This window comes from Neoarius graeffei, chromosome 3 (genome assembly GCF_027579695.1).
Source record: "Neoarius graeffei isolate fNeoGra1 chromosome 3, fNeoGra1.pri, whole genome shotgun sequence".
Classification (NCBI taxonomy): Eukaryota; Metazoa; Chordata; class Actinopteri; order Siluriformes; family Ariidae; genus Neoarius; species Neoarius graeffei.
In genome coordinates this window covers 65,606,628-65,629,372 of record NC_083571.1, presented here as the reverse complement: position 1 = coordinate 65,629,372, position 22,745 = coordinate 65,606,628, and the positions used below count along the sequence as shown (strand labels likewise).

General features: G+C 41.1%; 1 protein-coding gene across 2 annotated transcripts in view; it reads left to right on the top strand.

Moving 5' to 3' along the window:
• The window catches only part of LOC132883484 (lutropin-choriogonadotropic hormone receptor-like), a 32,894-nt gene extending 12,385 nt beyond the window's left edge, over window positions 1-20,509 (top strand). The window contains exons 3-11 of one of the 2 annotated variants that reach the window (XM_060917163.1): window positions 5,426-5,500; window positions 5,655-5,729; window positions 5,807-5,881; window positions 6,127-6,204; window positions 10,755-10,823; window positions 11,224-11,298; window positions 16,753-16,905; window positions 18,189-18,260; window positions 18,359-20,509. In XM_060917163.1, coding sequence (XP_060773146.1) covers window positions 5,426-5,500; window positions 5,655-5,729; window positions 5,807-5,881; window positions 6,127-6,204; window positions 10,755-10,823; window positions 11,224-11,298; window positions 16,753-16,905; window positions 18,189-18,260; window positions 18,359-19,493 — 1,807 coding nt within the window. In that variant the 3' untranslated portion in view covers window positions 19,494-20,509. Of the gene's footprint in view, window positions 1-5,425; window positions 5,501-5,654; window positions 5,730-5,806; window positions 5,882-6,126; window positions 6,205-10,754; window positions 10,824-11,223; window positions 11,299-16,716; window positions 16,906-18,188; window positions 18,261-18,358 lie in introns of both variants that reach the window. The other variant, XM_060917162.1, reaches the window with a different exon arrangement.
• The last annotated feature ends 2,236 nt before the right edge of the window (window positions 20,510-22,745 follow it).

The window sequence follows — 22,745 nt, the reverse complement described above, 5'->3', positions numbered from 1 at the left end:
CAGACGTTTAATAAGGACCGACGCGACATGTTTAATAAGGATTTATGCTACAGATGTTTAAAAAGGACTGATGCAACAGACGTTTAATAAGGACCAACGTGACAGACATTTAATAAGGACCTACGCTACTGATGTTTAAGAAGGACCTATGCTACAGACATTTAATAAGGACCTATGCTACAGACGTTTAATAAGGACCTATGTTACAGACGTTTAATAAGGACTGACGTGACGGACGTTTAAAAAGGACCGATGCGGCAGACGTTTAATAAGGGCCGATGCGACAGACATTTAATAAGGACCTATGCGACAGACGTTTAATAAGGACCGACGCGACATGTTTAATAAGGATTTATGCTACAGATGTTTAAAAAGGACTGATGCAACAGATGTTTAATAAGGACCGACGCGACAGGTGTTTAATAAGGACCTATGCTACTGGTGTTTAAGAAGGACCTATGCTACAGACATTTAATAAGGACCTATGCTACAGACGTTTAATAAGGACTGACGCGACGGACGTTTAAAAAGGACCAATGCGACAGACATTTAATAAGGACTGATGCAATAGACCTTTAATAAGGACCGATGCGACAGACGTTTAATAAGGATCTACGCTACAGATGTTTAAAAAGGACTGATGCAACAGATATTTAATAAGGACCGACGCGACAGATGTTTAATAAGGACCTATGCTACTGATGTTTAAGAAGGACCTATGCTACAGACTTTTAATAAGGACCTATGCTACAGACGTTTAATAAGGACTGACGCGACGGACATTTAAAAAGGACTGATGCAAGAGACGTTTAATAAGGACTGACGCGACAGATGTTTAATAAGGACCTATGCTATGGATGTTTAATAAGGACTGGCGTGACGGACATTTAAAAAGGACCGATGCTACAGACATTTAATAAGGACCTATGTTACAGACGTTTAATAAGGACTGACGCGATGGACGTTTAAAAAGGACCAATGCTACAGACATTTAATAAGGACCTATGTTACAGACGTTTAATAAGGACTGACGCAACGGACGTTTAAAAAGGACTGATGCGACAGACATTTAATAAGGACCAACGCAACAGACATTTCATAAGGACCTACGCTACTGATGTTTAAAAAGGACCAATGTGACAGACGTATAATAAGGACCTATGCTACTGATGTTTAAAAAGGACCGATGATACTGATGTTTAAAAAGGACAGATGCGACTGATGTTTAAAAATGACCTATGCTACAGACGTTTAATAAGGACTGATGCGACGGACGTTTAAAAAGGACCGATGCGACAGACATTTAACACTCTGAGGTCCTGGGCCTGTCAGACACTCTGTGGCAGTCTGATAAACCTTGACATTTTTAAGTATTTCATCTAACTAAAAACATTCATGCAAAAGTGACACACATGGTTATATTCTGGACGCCCTCACCAATAATAATATGAGAGTAAAGTGAATGTAATGAAATTTGTTTTTATTTAAATTAAGTGCAAACACAACCTTACAAAAAACTATTTTCAGAGTCTTCAAACCTTGTAAAAAAAAACACACTATAAATATATCTGCACAAGACTTTTGAAGTCTGAACCTTCTAAACCTTCTTTTATGTAGTGTTGGCTACATAAAAGTAAGAACAGCATTCAGAAATGTTCTGTAGTTTCAATACTAATTGTAGAAACTTCAGACTATCTTTGTTTTCTCCAAAGTCAGTTGCCTTTTCAAATGAATATTGATGAGGTAGGTGTAATTCACCTGTAATCCCCCCTCCCCCATCACTGTCAATAGTCCATTTGTCAAAGACAAAGACCCTGGCCCTGGCCCCTGTACTTCCCTGCCCCCCACACCTCTCTGCTTGGAAAGTTACTGCAAAGAAAAGGCACCCTAAAAGCCAAAGCTACATTTCACAATCTTATGCATAGACTTATGCACGGACTATAATACATCTAAAGTTAGCAAGGAAGATAAACTATGACTATGCAGGGCATGCTGACTTAGGTAACTAATTACTGTAAATCAGTAAATCAGTGAAACATAGTTTGGCAACAGAAAAATGTTTTCAAAACTTGATGAAAATAACACAGCACGTTTCGATCAACTAGTTCTTTCTATTCAAAGAGCACCTCCTATCCTAACAACCCACTAACCATCTAACATGCACTCTCTTCTTCTTACTCTATGATTTCCTATGTTTTACCTAAGCTTGATTGTTTTTCTCAATTGTAAGTCGCGTTGGATAAAAGTGTCTGCTAAATGTAATGTAATGTAGTTCTCCCTATACACTAAGGCCAAGTTTACATTAGACCGTATCTGTCTCGTCCATCTGCCAGGGTCCACGTATTCAATCCAGATCGTGTCTGGTCCGGTGCTGTGTAAACATTGAGAATACGCGGATACGCTGTGCTGAGCTCTAGCTGGCGTCGTCATTGGACAACGTCACTGTGACATCCACCTTCCTGATTCGCTGGTGTTGGTCATGTGACGCGACTGCTGAAAAACGGCGCGGACTTCCGCCTTGTATCACCTTTCATTAGAGTATAAAAGTATGAAAATACTGCAAATACTGATGCAAATACTGCCCATTGTGTAGTTATGATTGTCTTTAGGCTTGCCATCCTTCCACTTGCAAGTGGTAAGTGACGCGCATGCCCGATATGCACTAGGATCACACACACAGCGGCTCAGTCCCGAATCACTGCTCGTGCACTTCACTCGCACGCTCTGTGAGCTGCGCAGGGCCGGAGTGCGCACCCTCCAGAGGGCACTCGCTGTTCAGGGCGGAGTGATTTGGAGCGCAGGATGCCTGCGGAGCCGAGCGTATCCGTGTATTAGCGTTGCTGTGTGCACGCGAATCGTGTATTGGCGTTGCTGTGTGCACGCTAATCGTTTTAAAAACGTTAATCTGATGATCCGCTGATACGGTCTAATGTAAACCCCACCTAACTGAAAAAGCATGACAACGACCGCTAATGAGACATCTTCCTTGCATTGGCCATTCCTCAAAGTTTCTCAGTTGGTCTGGAAACAAATGAACATGTGCACTTGTTTATACCGGTGACATGGGGCGTGTTCTCACCTCCCCTTGCTACACAATGAGCGAATGACGACACTGATGTTCCATGCACTTAACATGTGAATAGTTGATGGGTGTGACGATAAGAGGTTGTTGCTGGTTGAAGTACTGAAATTCGTAAGATTTGTTTTTATTCTCTTTACAAAGTGCTAAAATTTGTTTTAAAGGTATGCATATTTGAAAACTAGAAGATTCAAGGTTTCTAGTGGTGTACTTGAATGTTTCTAGCACAAAAACTCGTGGCGCTTTAGATGTGTGTTTACTAACAGTCCTAAAAGTCCCCTGTGAGGGGTCGGCGACCTGAGAGTGTTAATAAGGACCTATGGTACTGATGTATAAAAAGGACTGATGTGACAGATGTTTAATAAGGACCGACGCGACAGACATTTAAGAAGGACCTACGCTACTGATGTTTAAAAAGGACCAATGCTACAGACGTTTAATAAGGACCGACACGACAGGCATTTAATAAGGAGCTATGCTACAGACGTTTAAAAAGGACCGATGCTACAGATGTTTAATAAGGACCGACGCGACAGACATTTAATAAGGACCGACGCGACAGACATTTAATAAGGACCTACGCTACTGATGTTTAAAAATTACCAATGCAACAGATGTTTAATAAGGACCTACGCTACTAATGTTTAATAAGGACAGATGCGACAGACGTTTAATAAGGACCTATGCTACAGGCGTTTAATAAGGACCAATGCGACAGACATTTCATAAGGACCTATGCTACAGGTGTTTAATAAGGACCAATGCGACAGACGTTTAATAAGGACCGATGTGACAGACGATTAATAAGGACCTACGGTACTGATGTTTAATAAGGACCGACGCTACAGACGTTTAATAAGGACCTACGGTACCGATGTTTAATAAAGACCGACGCTACAGACGTTTGATAAGGACCTACGGTACTGATGTTTAATAAGGACTGACACTACAGATATTGAATAAGGGCCGACGCTAAAAATGTTTAATAAGGACTTCTCCTTTCCATTTTGAGTTAATGGTGTTGTGTTTCCTAATTTGTTGTTGCGTTTTCATGCATGTTGTTTGGGTTTTTTTTTTTTTTTTGCTTTTTGCTTTTGATGTGTTTTTCAGAATTTCCACTCCTTGTTTTTGGTTTATTAATGTTGTTTGTTTGTTCGTTTTGTGCTTATGTTTCTACAAAATCCCCAGTACCTAAAAATTAAGTATATCTCCAAAATTCAAAAATGAACCAAATGGGTAATAAGTTCAGTATAGTTTATCAAAGCTTCATTAAGGTCAGGGAATATATTATGTTCATCACGATAAATCAAAAGCCATACAGATTAATCTCTCACATGTCAGATGTTTAGCCGAGAAAGGTGTGAGCAAGCTACGTTATTTGCTACTTATGACGCACACAAGAAAGCACTGTGAAGCCTCTTTACTGTAATCTCTTTTGTAATGGGTTTAAAATGGAAAAGACAATTATGCCAATTACATTCTCGAAGAGCGGATGGAGCTCCTACTTCACAGATGTACTAAAACACTGACATTGTACTAAACTGATTGTAAGTGGGTCTTGATTAGGAATACAGTTGAAAATGAAGGCAGCTGCCTGAGTAAAGGGAGTGAAGCGGCTATAAAAAGACGAGCATCAAACCTGCGAGGCCATTTTGTGAATTTATACTTTTAAAAATTTCCATAAACCTGAAATCAGATGTCATGAAAAGTAATTAAATACTTTGTAAAGTGTGAGAAAAATCATTTTATGCAAAATTAATGTTTACATTTATGGCATTTGGCAGACTCCCTTATCCAGAGCAACTTATGTGAAATGACATGTAGGAAGTAGGGCGGCACGGTGGTGTAGTGGTTAGCGCTGTTGCCTCACAGCGAGAAGGTCCAGGTTTGAGCCCCGTGGCTGGCGAGGGCCTTTCTGTGCGGAGTTTGCATGTTCTCCCCGTGTCCGCGTGGGTTTCCTCCGGGTGCTCCGGTTTCCCCCACAGTCCAAAGACATGCAGGTTAGGTTAACTGGTGACTCTAAATTGACCGTAGGTGTGAATGTGAATGGTTGTCTGTGTCTATGTGTCAGCCCTGTGATGACCTGGCGACTTGTCCAGGGTGTACCCCGCCTTTCGCCCGTAGTCAGCTGGGATAGGCTCCAGCTTGCCTGTGACCCTGTAGAACAGGATAAAGCGGCTAGAGATAATGAGATGAATGAGATGTAGGAAGTAATTAGTAGTTTTGGCAACAACAAAAAAAAAATGTAAGGCACTAATCATGCTTTAAAAATGCTACAAGAACAAATAGTAAAATATTCCTGTATTTAAAACGTAATATGTGCTGAAATGTATGTTTCTTCTGCAGTGAAATTTCCCAAAGTGACTCCATCAGAAAAATCCAAAGCGAGGCATTTCTCTCAATCCACAACCTTATCGAGATGTAAGTCACATTCCCAACCATTAGTTACAAATATTTTTAGAATTGCAGATATTTTTGAACAATTTTACAATATATTTAGTTATGATAGGCAATAATATTTGACTATAAAGCAAATAAATGGCTGTATTATTATTTTTTATTTATTTATTTTTAGCTCAATACTGAACATCATTCACCTGTTGGCTATAGAAAAAGGTGCCTTCGCAGATCTACCAAGACTGAGATACCTGTAAGTAAAAATAGAAAAGTCTGCCTTTGGAAATGCTAATACGGTGTCACATCACATCATGTCTGCATTTCATTTAGGAGCATCTGCAACACGGGAATAAGGCATTTCCCTGATTTCACTCATATCTCCTCACTGGGGCTGGATTTCTTCCTGTGAGTAATTGTGTTCTGTTGTGACTCTCAGAACACAGATTTGCACTCATCTTGATTTAAGAGTGTGGCCTTCTGAGTGCACCTGCAAATCTGCATTTTTGGATTTGAGCCCAGCTAATTTAATACAGGGCTGAAGGAATGCTGTGCGTGTGCATGTGTGTGTGTGTGTGTGCGGCCATGAATATCCATGTTGAGTGAGTGAGTTACAAGTATGTTTAATTTTTGTCTCTCTTTTTTATTTTAAGGGAAATGGGAGACAACATGCAGATAAACAGCATCCCTGCCAATGCATTTCAAGGCATATCCAAAGCGGACATGCACATGTGAGTACACCACGCTCTGAGAAAAAGCGTCCTTCAATTTTTTTATTTATTTATTTATTTAAAGTTGGTGAATTCAAGTACCTGGGGTCAACTGTGCAGGAAAATGGGGGCTGCGATAGTGAAGTGAGAAAGAGAGCGCAGGCAGGGTGGAGCAGTTGGAGAAGGATTTCAGGAGTCATTTGTGATAGGAAAGTCCCAGCAAAAGTGAAAGGTAAGATGTATAAGACAGTAGTGAGACCAGCTGTGATGTATGGATTGGAGACCGTAACCTTAACGAAGAGACAGGAGACAAAGTTGGAGGTGGCGGGTTTGAGGATGTTGAGGTTTGCGATGGGAGTGACAAGGTTGGACAGGATAAGGAACGAGCACATCAGGGGGACAGCACATGTGGAGAGCTTGGGAATTAAGCTAAGAGAGATGAGACTGAGACGGTATGGGCACATCCTGAGAAGAGATGCAGAGCATGTTGGAAGGAGAATGTTGAGGATGGAGCTGCCAGGCAAACAAAAACGAGGAAGGCCAAAGAGGAGATACATGGATGTGGTGAGAGAGGACATGAAAGTGGCAGGTGTGGTAGAGAAGGATGCGGAAGACGGAGCAATGGAGACAAAAGATCTGCTGTGGCGACCCCTAATCGGGAGCAGCCAAAAGAAGAAGAAGTTTTGGGTTTTTTTTTATAATAAAGTGTTCTTATGTAACATTCAACTACAGCTCATGACCAAAGACAAAAAAAACAAAGAAAACACCATCTCATTTCTGATTATCTGCTCAGGAAAGATCTCCTGAAGCCCAAGTTCAGCACATGAACTTGTCATAAGAACATGGCGCTCATTGCGTCAAGAGTAAATAAAATATCACTTCCCTCATTTAAAGATTATTTTCGTAATATTTCCTTTATATCAATCAACATTGACATATTAGTTGATTAAATCTATAACACCGAACATACAGGTGAGGTCAGAAGTTTACATACACTCATCCTGGATATGAATGGTCTTTGTTGGTTAAACTTTGTCTCATCTGACGAGAAAACTTTCCATCAGAAGGCTTTTTCTTTGTCCATGTGATCAGCTGCAAGCTTTACTCAAACTTGAAGATATGGATTTTGGAGCTGGGGCGTCTTTCCTGGACAGCAGCTTCTCAGTTCATGGTGATGTAAAACTCTCTTGACTATAGACTGTGACATTAGCGTTCCAGAAGCTTCCAGTTTATGGCAGGCCTGTGCCTTGGTGGTTCCTGGATTGTTCCTGACCATCCAAACCAATTTCCTCAAAGATGATGGAAACAGTTTGGATCTTCTTCCAGATATTGTAAAAGTGTCTAAACCTCCCAATAACTTGTCAAACAAACCCATTTTACGTCCTGCACAGAAGACAGACGCTACCAGCTGTAGTCAGTCATCATCACAAACAGGATATTAAGAAACCTTGGCTTTGGCAAGTTTAGACATTTTGGAACATTCAGTACCACTGAATTTATCCTCGAAGTGGGTATATATAGAATGTTGACATTGTGTTGATTTCAGAAAACATAGAATAAATGAAAACTTATGCAACAAATTCTTGGTTTTTATTTTATTCTATTAAAGATGTAATGTTGTTCAAGGGTGTGAATGTGAGTGTGAATGGTTGTCTGTGTCTATGTGTCAGCCCTGTGATGACCTGGCGACTTGTCCAGGGTGTACCCCGCCTTTCGCCCGTAGTCAGCTGGGATAGGCTCTAGCTTGCCTGCGACCCTGTAGAACAGGATAAAGCGGCTAGAGATAATGAGATGAGAAGATGTAATGTTGTACAAGGGTGTGAATGTGAGTGTGAATGGTTGTCTGTGTCTATGTATCAGCCCTGTGATGACCTGGCAACTTGTCCAGGGTGTACCCCGCCTTTCGCCCGTAGTCAGCTGGGATAGGCTCCAGCTTGCCTGCGACCCTGTAGAACAGGATAAAGCGGCTAGAGATGATGAGATGAGATGAGATGAGAGATGAGATGAGATGAGATGAGATGAGATGAGATGAGATGAGAGATGAGATGAGATGAGATGAGATGAGATGAGATGAGATGAGATGAGATGAGATGAGATGAGATGAGATGAGATGTTGTACAAGCATCCTGCCACAGAAAAAGAGCCATTCAAAGAAATCACTGAAAGCCCGATATTGCCGTAAAGTTCATGTCCATCATGGGTGTATGTAAACTTCTGACCGCAACTGACCGATTCAGTGTTTTACGAAAGTACGTAAGTGCATCATAAACCCATGCTCATTAATGTTAGCTAGCAAATTTTGTTGCTAAAACAACCTTCATGGATGCATACCCATGGTTTTACCCACCTTGTAGTTATAGTATTGGCTAACTACCCAAGCTTGCTGTCTATAATAACTGGTGTAATGAAATAAAGATTGGTGTGTGCTTGTGTAATTACTGTATATGTAGTAAAAGTTAAGGATCAGATTGTTATTTTATATATATATATATATATATATATATATATATATATATATAATATTTACACTCGGGGTGGCACGGTGGTGTAGTGGTTAGCACTGTTGCCTCACAGCAAGAAGGTCCTGGGTTCGAGCCCAGCAGCCAGCGAGGGCCTTTCTGTGTGGAGTTTGCATGTTCTCTCCATGTCTGCGTGGGTTTCTTCCGGGTGCTCCGGTTTCCCTCACAGTCCAAAGACATGCAGGTTAGGTTAACTGGTGACTCTAAATTGACTGTAGGTGTGAATGTGAGTGTGAATGGTTGTCTGTGTCTATGTGTCAGCCCTGCGATGACCTGGCGACTTGTCCAGGGTGTACCCCGCCTTTCGCCCGTAGTCAGCTGGGATAGGGTCCAGCTTGCCTGCGACCCTGTAGAACAGAATAAGCGGCTACAGATAATGGATGGATATTTACACTCGCTGGCCACTTTATTAGGAACACCCATACATACACCTGCTGTTTGATACAGTTCTCTAATCAGTCAATCCCTTGACAGCAGCACAATGCATCAAATCATGCAGATACAAATCAAGAGCTTCAGTTAATTTTCACTTCAAACAACAGAATGGGGGGGCGGCACGGTGGTGTAGTGGTTAGCGCTGTCGCCTCACAGCAAGAAGGTCCTGGGTTCGAGCCCCGTGGCCGGCGAGGGCCTTTCTGTGTGGAGTTTGCATGTTCTCCCCGTGTCCGCGTGGGTTTCCTCCGGGTGCTCCGGTTTCCCCCACAGTCCAAAGACATGCAGGTTAGGTTAACTGGTGACTCTAAATTGACCGTAGGTGTGAATGTGAGTGTGAATGGTTGTCTGTGTCTATGTGTCAGCCCTGTGATGACCTGGCGACTTGTCCAGGGTGTACCCCGCCTTTCGCCCATTGTCAGCTGGGATAGGCTCCAGCTTGCCTGCGACCCTGTAGAAGGATAAAGCGGCTAGTGATAATGAGATGAGACAACAGAATGGGAAAAATTGTGATCTCAAAGTGTGACTTTCTTTCACTGTGGTATGGGTGTTGGCTTGAGCCAGATGGACTGGTTTGAGTATTTCAGAAACTGCTGATTTCCTGGGGTTTTCACACACAACAGTCTCTAGAGTTTACACAGAATGGTGTGAAAAACAAAAAAACATTGAGTGAGTGACAGTTCTGTGGGTGGAAACAAACGGCTTGTTGATAAGAGAGCTCAGAGGAAAATGTCCAGATTGGTTCGAGCTGCCAGAAAGGATAGAGTAACTCGTATAATCACTCTTTACAACCGTGCTGAGCAGAAAAGCATCTCAGCATGCAACAGCAGAAAAACACATTGGGTTCCACTCCTGCAGCCAAGAACAGGGATCTTAGAATCAAGAACAAGTCCCTATTAAAGTGGCCAGTGAGTGTATATTTAAATTATACATATACTGTATATTTAAAAAAGTGAAAGAAACCATCGCTTGCAGAAATTGTTCAGAGGAACATTTACTGAAAAAAATGTGGTGTTCTTGAAAATACTTGTACCTTGCAAAAACTTTTTTATCCAACATTTACCTCCTTAGTTTTTGTAAATTTATGAATAAGGAGGCAGCTTACTAATATGAGCATTGATTGATCTGCTTCAAATTGTACAGTTAGTGATGAATTAATTATATATACAGTCCAAAATAAATGATAACTGATGCACTGCTTGACTGAGCTATGTTACTAGAAGATTTAGCACATGCCAAGCTCAGGAGGTGCTTCTTTTATTTGATTTATTTTATTTTTTTAACTACAGTACTTTGTCATAATTTTGTCATTTTCAGCTCTGTGAGCTTTGCCCTTTATGGAGTTTTGTGGCCGTGGCTAAAAGTAATATCAGCTGTATCTTGAAAGCACTTGTTTAGTTTATGGGTAATTTACCGTCATACACACAAGAGAAAATCTTTGTTCGGTTTGCCAAAAACATTTACACACAGCATGCATGTAAAACAGCAGCACCACATTCAGTAAACCTGTACACAGTTTTAACCAAAAGAACCTATATTGAGTGAAACTGATTGGCACAGTTTTTTAAATATTTCATATTTTATGTTTTCTTTCCCACTTTTTCTGCATCACTTCTTTAGGAATCTTGTCCGAAATGGATTTACTGAGATCGACTCTCACGCCTTCAATGGGACCAGACTGGAAAAGTTGTATGTGTCTCTTATCAGTATGAAATAGTGTTACTCATTCAGACATGTTTACAAAGAGCTTGTCTCCGAGTGAGTGGCAGGATTGTTGCTTGTTTTGAGATTGCAGGACCTGAGTAAGGAACAAAAAGTCAAGAACATAATGTATGAATAAATAAATGTCAAATGAGACAAAACATGAATTGTTTTCGTAACCATTCACACTGGCTTCGAGTGGCTAAGACTAAATAAACATTCAGCTGTCTGTCAGTGTGTTGTCTGGGGTTTTTATGGTTCCATAGAATTAGGTTAAGGCTGTAGTTTAAAATGAACTTTGCATGCTGTTGGTGTGTTGATTTAACTGTACTAATTTAAGCGTTCCACTGGAGGTGATCAGTAATTAATACAATTTTAATCACTTTAGGATTCTGAAAGATAACCGGCACCTTATTAAAATCCACGATGATGCTTTTGAAGGAGCTGAAGGACCAAATTTGCTGTAAGTACAATGAACGGTGCATAAAATCAGAATTAAGGAACACAAACGTTGTGTAAATACTGAAATTTTGAAATGTTAAAATGATCCACTTGAATGGATTAGTGGACATTAAATCTGCAAGAATGTAGGACAGTGTTTTATCTGTTAGCCAAGGACTAAAGGCTGTCAGAAAAGTGTTTGAAGGCCAAGCGCAAGCATTGCCCTGAACTCTAACACTGGTATGAAAGAGGCAGGAAGCCAATCTACAGGGTAAGATTACAGAAAACGAAAATATTTTTATCAAAAAAAAAATTATTATTTACTCTGTTAGAGATGGTACAGATCTGATATGGAGTATTAGTACTTTATCTAGGATGATATCAGCAAAAAAAAAGAAAAATCTGATATTACAAAAGGAGAAAGGGATTTGATCAGATTCTGTAAGAAGCAAACCTGCTTGGTTCATTTTAAATTACATAAATGTTTTTATATATATATATATATATATATATATATATATATATATATATCGCCCTCCACAATTATTGGCACCCCGGTTAAGATGTGTTAAAAGCCTTAAAATAAATTCAATTTTTATTGCAGAAGCATAATCTCACACTGAAAATTGTAGAAAAATGTAACGCTTAACTCAAGTGAATTTAAAAAAAAAAATCCCTGACTACGAAATAATTATTTTTCATAAAATCACCTGTTCCACAATTATTGGCACCCATAACAATTCCGAGAAAATAAATGTAATTTAAGTATTTCTGTCATTTCTACTGTAGTTTATAAAGTTGATCAGAGTATCTAGGAACCTTTAATTAGTAATTCATCACATCCCTTGGGTATAAATATGATGTGACACAGAGGCCTATTTCTCTTATCCACTCTTCAACATGGGAAAGACAAGAGAACACACCATTCAAGTAAGGCAGATGTGTGTCGACCTTCATAAGTCAGACAATGGCTACAAGAAAATAGCCGCTCGCCTACACCTGCCCATATCTACAGTCAGAGGAATCATCAAGAAGTTTAAAACAACTGGAACAGTGGCAAACAAGCCTGGACGAGGATGTAAGTTTATCTTGCCACCACGCACAGTGAGGAGGATGGTAAGAGAAGTAAAAAGTTCTCAAAAGCTCACTGTTAGAGAATTGCATCAAAGAGTAGCAGCTTGGGGTCACAAAGTCTCCATAACAACCATCAGGCGCTATCTACATGCCAACAAGCTGTTTGGGAGGCATGCACGGAAAAAGCCTTTTCTCACTTACAAGCATAAACGTAAATGTCTGGAGTGCACTAAGCGGTACTGGGACTTCAACTGGGACCGTGTGCTTTGGTCAGATGAGACCAAGATAGAGCTTTTTGGCAACAAACACTCTAATACATCACAAAAGATGAGTATGCGGAAAAGCACCTCATGCCCACTGTGAAGTATGGGGAAGGATCGGTGATGCTGTGGGCCTATTTCTTTTTCAAAGGCCCTGGGAACCTTGTTAGGGTGCATGGCATCATGAGCTCTTTGAAATACCAGGACAGTTTAAATCAAAATCTGGTGGCCTCTGCCCAAAAGCTGAAGATGGGTTGTCAGTGGGTCTTTCAGCAAGATAATGACCCTAAACACGTGGCCAAATCTACACAAAAATGGTTCACCAGACACAAAATCAAGCTCCTCCCATGGCCATCTCAGTCCCCAGACCTCAACCCAACTGAAAACCTGTGGAGTGAGCTGAAGAGGAGAGTGCATAGGAGAGGACCCAGGACTCTGGATGATTTAGGCCCTGTCCACACGGCAACGGATTCAGGTGAATCCGATAAAATTTTTTATCGTTTCGGCCTGGCGTCCACACGGCACCGGCGTTTTGGGTGCACCAAAATGATATTTTTTGAGAACAGTTTCCAGAGTGGAAAAATCTGGCAACGGCACCGTTGCAAAGTCGTCTGGATGAGTAGAACGGATTTGTTTACGATGACATCACAACCACATGACTAGAACAAGCAGCACTCACTCATTCACGCCGGGTAGAAGAAGGGGTTTATGCGCATGCGTCCTACTTCTTCTATTGTTCTGGTGTCTCCGATGGGACCGTCTTACAGCGCACGTAGAGGTGTGGCATGTGTATTGCATCATTTTCAGCAAGCGTTGCGTTGCCATATGTACCTGATATTTTACTGATCCATTGCCCATGTGGACGCGATTTTTTTTTACCCACTAAAAAAAAAATCTCGTTGCCATTGTCGTGTGGATGTAGCCTTAGAGAGATTGTGCAAAGAAGAATGGTCGAAGATCCCTCTCTCTGTTTTCTCCCATCTTGTGAAATGTTAAAGGAGAATATTAAGTGCTGTCTTGTTGGCAAAAGGGAGTTGTACAAAGTATTAACATCAGGGGTCCCAATAATTGTGGCACACATGATTTCATGTAAAAGAATTATTTCTTAAAGGAACAGTCCACCGTACTTCCATAATGAAATATGCTCTTATCTGAATTGAGACGAGCTGCTCCGTACCTCTCCGAGCTTTGTGCGACCTCCCAGTCAGACGCAGTCAGACGCGCTGTCACTCCTGTTAGCAATGTAGCTAGGCTCAGTATGGCCAATGGTATTTTTTGGGGCTGTAGTTAGATGCGACCAAACTCTTCCGCGTTTTTCCTGTTTACATAGGTTTATATGACCAGTGATATGAAACAAGTTCAGTTACACAAATTGAAACGTAGCGATTTTCTATGCTATGGAAAGTCCGCACTATAATGACAGGCGTACTAACACCTTCTGCGCGCTTCGGCAGCGCATTGATACGGAGCTCAGATATCAGTGCGCTGTCGAAGCGCGCAGAAGGTGTTAGTATGCCTGTCATTATAGTGCGGACTTTCCATAGCATAGAAAATCGCTACGTTTCAATTTGTGTAACTGAACTTGTTTCATATCACTGGTCATATAAACCTATGTAAACAGGAAAAACGCGGAAGAGTTTGGTCGCATCTAACTACAGCCCCAAAAAATACCATTGGCCATACTGAGCCTAGCTACATTGCTAACAGGAGTGACAGCGCGTCTGACTGCGTCTGACTGACTGGGAGGTCGCGCAAAGCTCGGAGAGGTACGGAGCAGCTCGTCTCAATTCAGATAAGAGCATATTTCATTATGGAAGTACGGTGGACTGTTCCTTTAATGTGGGATATTTTTCCCACTGAATAAATGCACTTGAATAAAGGTTGGATTTTTCTCTTTTTTTGCATTGTTGTCCTATATTATTTTCTTTTAAAAAAGAATTTATTAGAAGCCTAAGAGCATATCTTAACGAGGGGTGCCAATAATTGTGGTGGGCGATATATATATATATATATATATATATATATATGGCGGCACGGTGGTGTAGTGGTTAGCGCTGTCGCCTCACAGCAAGAAGGTCCTGGGTTCGAGCCCCGGGGCCGGCAAGGGCCTTTCTGTGCGGAGTTTACATGTTCTCCCCGTGTTCGCGTGGGTTTCCTCCGGGTGCTCCGGTTTCCCCCACAGTCCAAAGACATGCAGGTTAGGCTAACTGGTGACTCTAAATTGACCGTAGGTGTGAATGTGAGCGTGAATGGTTGTCTATGTGTCAGCCCTGTGATGACCTGGCGACTTGTCCAGGGTGTACCCCGCCTTTCGCCCGTAGTCAGCTGGGATAGGCTCCAGCTTGCCTGCGACCCTGTAGAAGGATAAAGCGGCTAGAGATGAATGAATGAATATATATATATATATATATATATATATATATATATGTGTGTGTGTGTGTGTGTGTGTGTGTATATATATGTTTCTTTTAAAGGGATAGTTCGGGATTTTTGACATGAATCTGTATGGCATCCCCATCAATAGTGTCGTGCAAACACACTGACTTACCCCTGACAGCATCCTGTGAGTCCAGTTCTTGTCCAGTTTTGGTCCAGACGAAAGTAGTCCGGCAAGTTTGTTGGGGTCACGAAAGTAAAACGTTTTTCGTCTCAAAACAGTATGTGTTCAAAAGAGTGATATATTTGCATCACAAAACCGTTGCCAAATAAAAAGTCAGACCTTGAAATCGCTTGGCACTATTTTCTCTCCCTTCTTATCACTGCGCGCTGCCGCCAGGTGACAGCGAAACGCAGACCCACTAAGCTGGTGGGAGACCAAGGCTGCACTCTATCCACGGCATACACACGTGATGGCACGGAGGATGTGTATAGTGGCAGCATCTGTCCCCCCAGAGAGGATCTTTTCAAAAGCAGGACAGATTATAACTGAGAGGAGAAATAGAATCAGAATTAACTAGTTAATTGCAGCAATTAAAGGAATAGGTAGGAAAAGGAAGGCGCAAAGACACCGCGCAGCGCCTGAAAACGGGTTTTCAGGCACGCACCCGTTTTCAGGCGCTGCGCGGTGTCTTTGCGCCTGCAGCGGTGCTTTGCCTGTGCTGTGGCTGAAAATAGTTCCAGATATAAATTGGTCTAGTAAATCCCTTCGTGTTAATTTGCATTGATATGTGTACTCAATGTGAATGTACAAGTCATGAGAAATAATTATAAAAAATCTTGAGTTATTTAATTCACTTTTGCAACGACAATCCTAGCTGGACACGCCGGATTACAGCGACTACGCTAAGCTAAGCTAACCTGGGCGTTTATAGATCAGGACAATGGCTGGGTCGACTACAAAACGCTTTGGCTCATTAGAGTTGAGAGTAGAGCTTTTCATCCAACTCTAGGGACTGCAGGGACTGACTCAATTTCATTTGGGGGTGGCGTATTCCTTCCTTTAAATCAAAAATAAAATCTCAGGAGCCGTTTGGGAGCCGAAAGAGCCGGCTCCTTATAGTAAGAAGAGCCAAAAGAGCCGGCTCCCGAAAAATAGCCGAAATTCCCATCACTAGTAAACAATGAATGAAACAGCCGTGGCTGTCACCTGGCGGCAGCGCGCAGTGATAAGAAGGGAGAGAAAATAGTGCCAAGCGATTTCGAGGTCTGACTTTTTATTTGGCAACGGTTTTGTGATGCAAATATATCACTCTTTTGAACACATACTGTTTTGAGACGAAAAACGTTTTACTTTCGTGACCCCAACAAACTTGCCGGACTACTTTCGTCTGGACCAAAACTGGACAAGAACTGGACTCACAGGATACTGTCGGGGGTAAGTCAGTGTGTTTGCACAACACTATTGATGGGGATGCCATACAGATTCATGTCAAAAATCCCGAACTATCCTTTTAACAGGAAATAATTTTGTTTGCAGATTGTATGAAGATTCTGCATAAGTATAATGGATAAAATATTCCTGCGCATAATAAAGTAAAAATACTCATCATATTAAGAAAGACCTATCAAATTAAAAAAATGTAAAGATAAATGAGTGTGTGTAACAGGTTTTGCATAGTATTGTGTGTGTATATAAATATATATGACACACGTTTGTGTTTGTACAGCGATGTATCATCCACCGCTCTCCACTTGCTCCCTAGTCGAGGACTGAGAGAGGTGAAGGTTCTCATAGCACACTCTACACCTTCCCTAAAGATCCTCCCTCCGCTCGAGACCCTCGCAGAACTTCAGGAGGCCGACCTGACCTACCCAAGCCACTGCTGTGCCTTCAACACCTGGAAACATGACAACAAGTCTGAGCCTGTAGCAGTAACAGACAACAGTAGTTTCCATCTGTCTTGCAATAATTTTAAAAAATCCTTGTCTTGAGTTTTTTTCTTTTTGGACAAACCTCCCCAAAAGGGTTTTGCGTTTTTGATTGAGAAAGCCGTTATGTAAGTCGCTCCAAATGAGGCTGTCTCATGTAAATCCCATAAATGTAAAAGCACCTCGTATTAAAAGGTACTAACTGGTCCACCTGCGATGAATCACCATTAAACCATGCTGCTGTTTTGCCAGATGAGGTTTTTCTCGTTTACTGAAGTATCACTTTAAAAAGTGATCTCATTGCGTAACAAATATAGTATACACTACATTATAGGCATTTAGCAGACGCTCTTATCTAGAGCAATGTACAACATACCCAGAGCAGCCTGGGGATCAGATGCCTTGTTCAAGGGCACTTAAGCCATTCCTACTGGTCCAGGGAATCAAACCAGCAACCTTTTGGTCCCAAAGCTGCTGCTCTATTCATTAGGCCATGGTTTCCCCTACCAGGTGATCTGCACAAGATGGTGATTACAGACCAAAAATGTGTTTAGAAGTTCAAACACAATTGAATTGACTTCTCCAGAAGTCCTGGTTAATTTTGTAATCAAGCTTCTTATTATCATATCGTATCATTCATTCATTCATCCTCAGGAAGCACTTTATCTTGGTCAGGATCATGGTTGATTGGAGCCTATCCCAGGAATAATGGGTCCAAGGTGGGAATACACTGTAGATGGGATGCTGGTCTATTGCAGGACACCACACACACACACTCGTCCCGGCATGATCTCCAGGCATGTTTTGGCAAAATGGGACAGCATGTTAAACTCCACACAGACAAGTATTCCAAGCTCAGGATCAAACCAGGGAATTTGTTTGATTGGGAAGGTGAAGTAGTTATACCACTGGTTTACATCAAAAGTTCCAGTTCAAATAGACTTCCGTGTTGCACTTGTGCATCCTTGATCTCTATCCTTGATTCATCAGATCACATTTAAAGAATCGATGGATCATTAAAGATGGCAGACTCCAATCAGTTTCAGTTCAGCGTTGTCAATAAAAAGTCAATTATGGTTTGTTTCAATGCTCATTTGCACGTTGCTGTATTTGCTGTATTGAATTCTGTATTTTGCAGTCATAGTTTGTATTATGTTTGTAAACTGGATGTATTTAAACCATTCTGCAATATATTATTTCTTGAGGTTAGTATTAAGGCTGTAATTCACAAGTCCAAGAACACTTTCTGACACTTTGTTTCGTCCCACAGGGAGACCGCTGTATTTGGCCGCTTTAAGAACCTAACCATGTTGTGTAACATGGCTGACCAAACAGATAGCATGTAAGACTGTGGCACTATGAATCTATTTCATGTCAAGCTGATCGACTGGCCATCAACAAAAACTTGTAATCTCTGATTCTCTGACATCTTCATCACAGGGATCCATCAGGTGAAGATCTTAACGACATCAATTTCCACTACCCCGATCTGGAGTTGTGCATCAGTAGTAGCTCCTTCAAGTGCACCCCAGAACCGGATGCCTTCAATCCTTGCGAGGACTTGCTGGGTCATACCTTCTTGCGTGCCATCACTTGGATTGTCACTGTTTTTTCTCTTGTGGGAAACCTTGCCGTGCTGCTGGTTCTACTCCTGAGCCACCAGAAGCTGGGCGTCTCCCGGTTCCTCATGTGCAACTTGGCCTTCGCAGATCTGTGCATGGGCTTCTATTTGCTGCTAATTGCCTTGGCGGACTATCGCTCGCGTCAAGAGTACTACAACCACGCTATGGATTGGCAAACAGGCATGGGATGTGGGATAGCTGGGTTCTTGACTGTCTTCTCAAGTGAACTGTCAATCTATACTCTCACCATGATTACCCTAGAGCGTTGGCACACTATCACTCATGCCATGCAGATGAGCAGGAGACTGAGGCTTCGCCACATGGTCACTATGATGGCAATTGGTTGGGGATTTTCCCTTTTAATGGCTCTACTTCCTGTCATTGGAGTTAGCAGCTACACAAAGGTCAGCATCTGCCTTCCGATGGACATCGAAACTCCAGTTTCGCAGGGTTATGTGGTGGCTGTGTTGGTCATTAACGTGGCAGCCTTTTTAATGGTTTGTTCCAGCTACGCTGGGATTTACTTAAGCGTGCACAACCCAAATGTGCCGACACGTCACGGAGACACAAGGATGGCCAAACGAATGGCAGTGCTAATCTTTACGGACTTCCTGTGCATGGCACCCATCTCGTTCTTTGCCATTTCCGCTGCTTTACACATGCCTCTTATCACAGTCTCCCAATCCAAAATCCTGCTCATCCTTTTCTATCCAATCAACTCACTGTGCAACCCATTTCTGTACACCATATTCACACGAGCCTTCCGCAGGGACATGTGTCTGCTTTTAAGCCGATGCGGCTGCTGCCACACACAAGCGGAGTTCTACAGATCGCAGGGTCTGTCAGGGGTCACCTTGGCTCCCAAGAAGAAGAGCGTGAGGAAATCTCACTCGAATCACTTTCGAGCGTACCACAAGCTGCAGGGATGTTTTTTCAATAAAGCTGCAACATGAGCTTCAATTTTCAAACTACTGAATGATTGACTGCTAAGCAACAATCTGTGAATGCTGTACATACTGTGAACGCTCTTTATATATTTTAATTTATTATTCATTCATATTTGTTTTCTGGACTTTGAAACCATGTTCTAAATGGGATTTTCCTCCACACAAATTGAAAACAATTCAGTTTTAAAAAACTTTTTATTAAACTTGTTGGTAGCAAGGATGGGTTTATTTTAGTTTGAACCCCCAACCATTTCCTAACTCCTTGTTCTTAGTAACCGTTGCCATCCATCATTATGTCATTTAAACTTTCAGCAATTTACCAGGTGTTTCCTCATGCATATATTCTGAATTTGAAATGAAGCACAAGATATAAATAATAGGTAAACCTGGAGAACTTGTTTTTACTCAACTCGATACCCCTGGCAGGTTTTCTCAGATTTCAAAGCTAAAAAGTACATTTTAGAAGTAGCCAGATTTTGCTTTGTCTCTATATTAGATCTCACAAGAACCACACACCTGTCTGCACATTTTGCTTGCAGTTTTATTTGGTTACCTGAGCAAGTCTGAAATCAAGAATAAGCCATATACATGAAATTACTTCTGTAATAAGTTGCATATAATCAACTTTGGCTTGCCTTTGCAGAACCAACCTACCCTATACTTGAGATTATGAGAATTGTGCAGCTATGACTAATTTTAAAAGGTGCTTTTCTAATATTAACAGAGTGATAACTATCAAGTAGTATTATTTGGCCTCAAACTTCTTGTTGAGCATGTGAAAAAGGCACCACAAACTCGAGCTGGATCTCAAGACGCATGGAAACCTGAGCAAATTAGCATTGGGCTTAAAGAAGCATAATTAGGAAAGAAATAATCCATGACTTTTTTTTTTTTTAGTCCATGGAGTTTATAAAATTTATGCATACTGAAGACGCTGGTGTCAGCTTGTACTTGAAACCTTTCTTGACCTCCACAACTGATCTATTGTCTTGTTGCCTCACCTTTTTTTTTTAATTGAAAAAAATAAAATAAAACATGTTTGAGTTCTTTACATGTTGCCGATGGGGATGATGAAATTGCACTCAGGCTTCCCCCCCCCAAAAGAAAAAAAAAATATCTTAGAATGTAGAGAGTTATGATTGCATTGATTACTTTGGCACAATTCAAACTAAATGGGCATGAGAAGTCTCATACAATATTTAATGCTGACATGTTGAAATGTAGCCCTGTGATGACCTGGCGACTTGTCCAGGGTGTACCCCGCCTTTCGCCCGTAGTCAGCTGGGATAGGCTCCAGCTTGCCTGCGGCCCTGTAGAACAAGATAAAGCGGCTAGAGATAATGAGATGAGATGTTGAAATGTCAGATCGGAGATAAAAACAAACAAGATGGCTGACGGTTCAGGTCACGCTTGAACGAAAGACAGACATTTAACAAGCAACGACCAAGCCGAAATCATGTCTGCCATTTTGTGTTATTCAGCATTCTACAACATTCTCCTCAATACTGAACATGTTTCAGATCAGAGTGATTAAGAAACAAAGCAAGTTTAAAAATGACTTCAGGTCTCCTTTAATTTAAAAAAAAGTGTTATTCAGTTACATTTTCGGTTTCAGTAACCTTATATCGTGCCTCGTATTGGCAACTAATTGCAATTAAATATTATACTTAATCGGCCTATTTGGTTCTTAGCCATGTTGAATTTAGCTTGTTTGGTCCATGGCAGGCATCACTTATCCGTACGATCTTCAAGAGATTTGTGCGAGACTTCGAAACATGAAGTGTCAGCACCACCATTTTGAAAACTGTTTTCCAAACAAAATATTGCAAAAAAATGAATTTAAATGATTACTGCCTACTTTTTTCCCCCAAACTTTCCTGATTGCTATCAAAACAAACAAAACTTCCGGCTTGATTATATCAGCATTCAAAAGAGGGCACGTGCGTCTTTTGACAACATTGGCAGATGTTGGTCACTGATTGCCGCTGTATGTTTTACTTCCGTCCTACGCCATCTCGTGCAGGTCTCCATGAATCTTGTTTAGAGCCATTGCTTTGACATATGGACTGATTACATAGCATATTTCAAAACACTCATAACTTGCTATAGCAGTGACAAAATAGCTATCAAAAAATAGGAATGCATTTTTGATTTAAAAAAAAAAAAAAACTGCTTTCAGGTCTCCTTTAAGGCTGGATTTTACAGCATAATCCATCCATTAACCATAACCGCTTATCCTGTACAGGGTTGCAGGCAAGCTGGAGCCTGTCCCAGCTGACTGTGGGCAAGAGGCAGGGCACACCCTGGACAAGTTGGCTAACAGAGACAAGCAACTCACATTCACACCTACAAATCAGTCAATTTAGAGCCACCAGTTAGCATAACTTGCATGTCTTTGGACTGGGGGGGAGAAACCCACACAGGACACGGAGAATATGCAAACTCCACACAGAACAGCCCCTGTCAGCTACTGGGCTCGAACCCATAACCTTCTTGCTGTGACGCAACAGTGTTAACCACTACACCACTGTGCCACCCCCCCCCAGGATAAACTGAAGAGTATAAGCTTTTAAAACCAGTCTAAAATCAGGACAAATTTGCTGGGGCTCAAAAGAAAATCAGTCTACACATCAACCACTGGTGTTAACAATTAGCTATTGATTTGCATCTGGGTATCTAAATAAGGTAAATCTCTAGCCCGTTCCTCCTGTTAAACACTGCTCACTTGTATTTCAACGAGTCGAGTTGTGACCATGTTCAAGTTCACAAAATGCTCCTGAAAAATAACAGTTGCACCAAATGGAACTTTACGTTATAACTTCTACCCAAATGCACCAATAAGATGGATGAAGTAAGTAATATCAACTATAAATAATACAATCCTATTAAAACAAGGATGCAAGAATCAGTTCCATTTAAGTGTTTTTTTTTTATAAAAAAAAAAATAAATTGAATTTTAGGAAATGCACAGACAAAAAAAAAAAAAAAAAAAGGACACCAGTTGAGTTTTCCCTGCTGGGTATTTCATTTAAACAGGTGACAAGAACCAAAAAAAAAAAAAAAAAACCCACACCATTCATCAAGCCATTTAGAACATCTTGAACATTTAAATATGCCAAATGAATATTTTTATATAGTCTGGAAATGCAAAAAAAAAAAATTAAATAGGCACGAGAAATTGTGAATTTTTCTTGAACCAACACAAAGTAAATGAACAGAATTTTATAGAAAAATTCCAAACCAACCTTGAAATTAGAA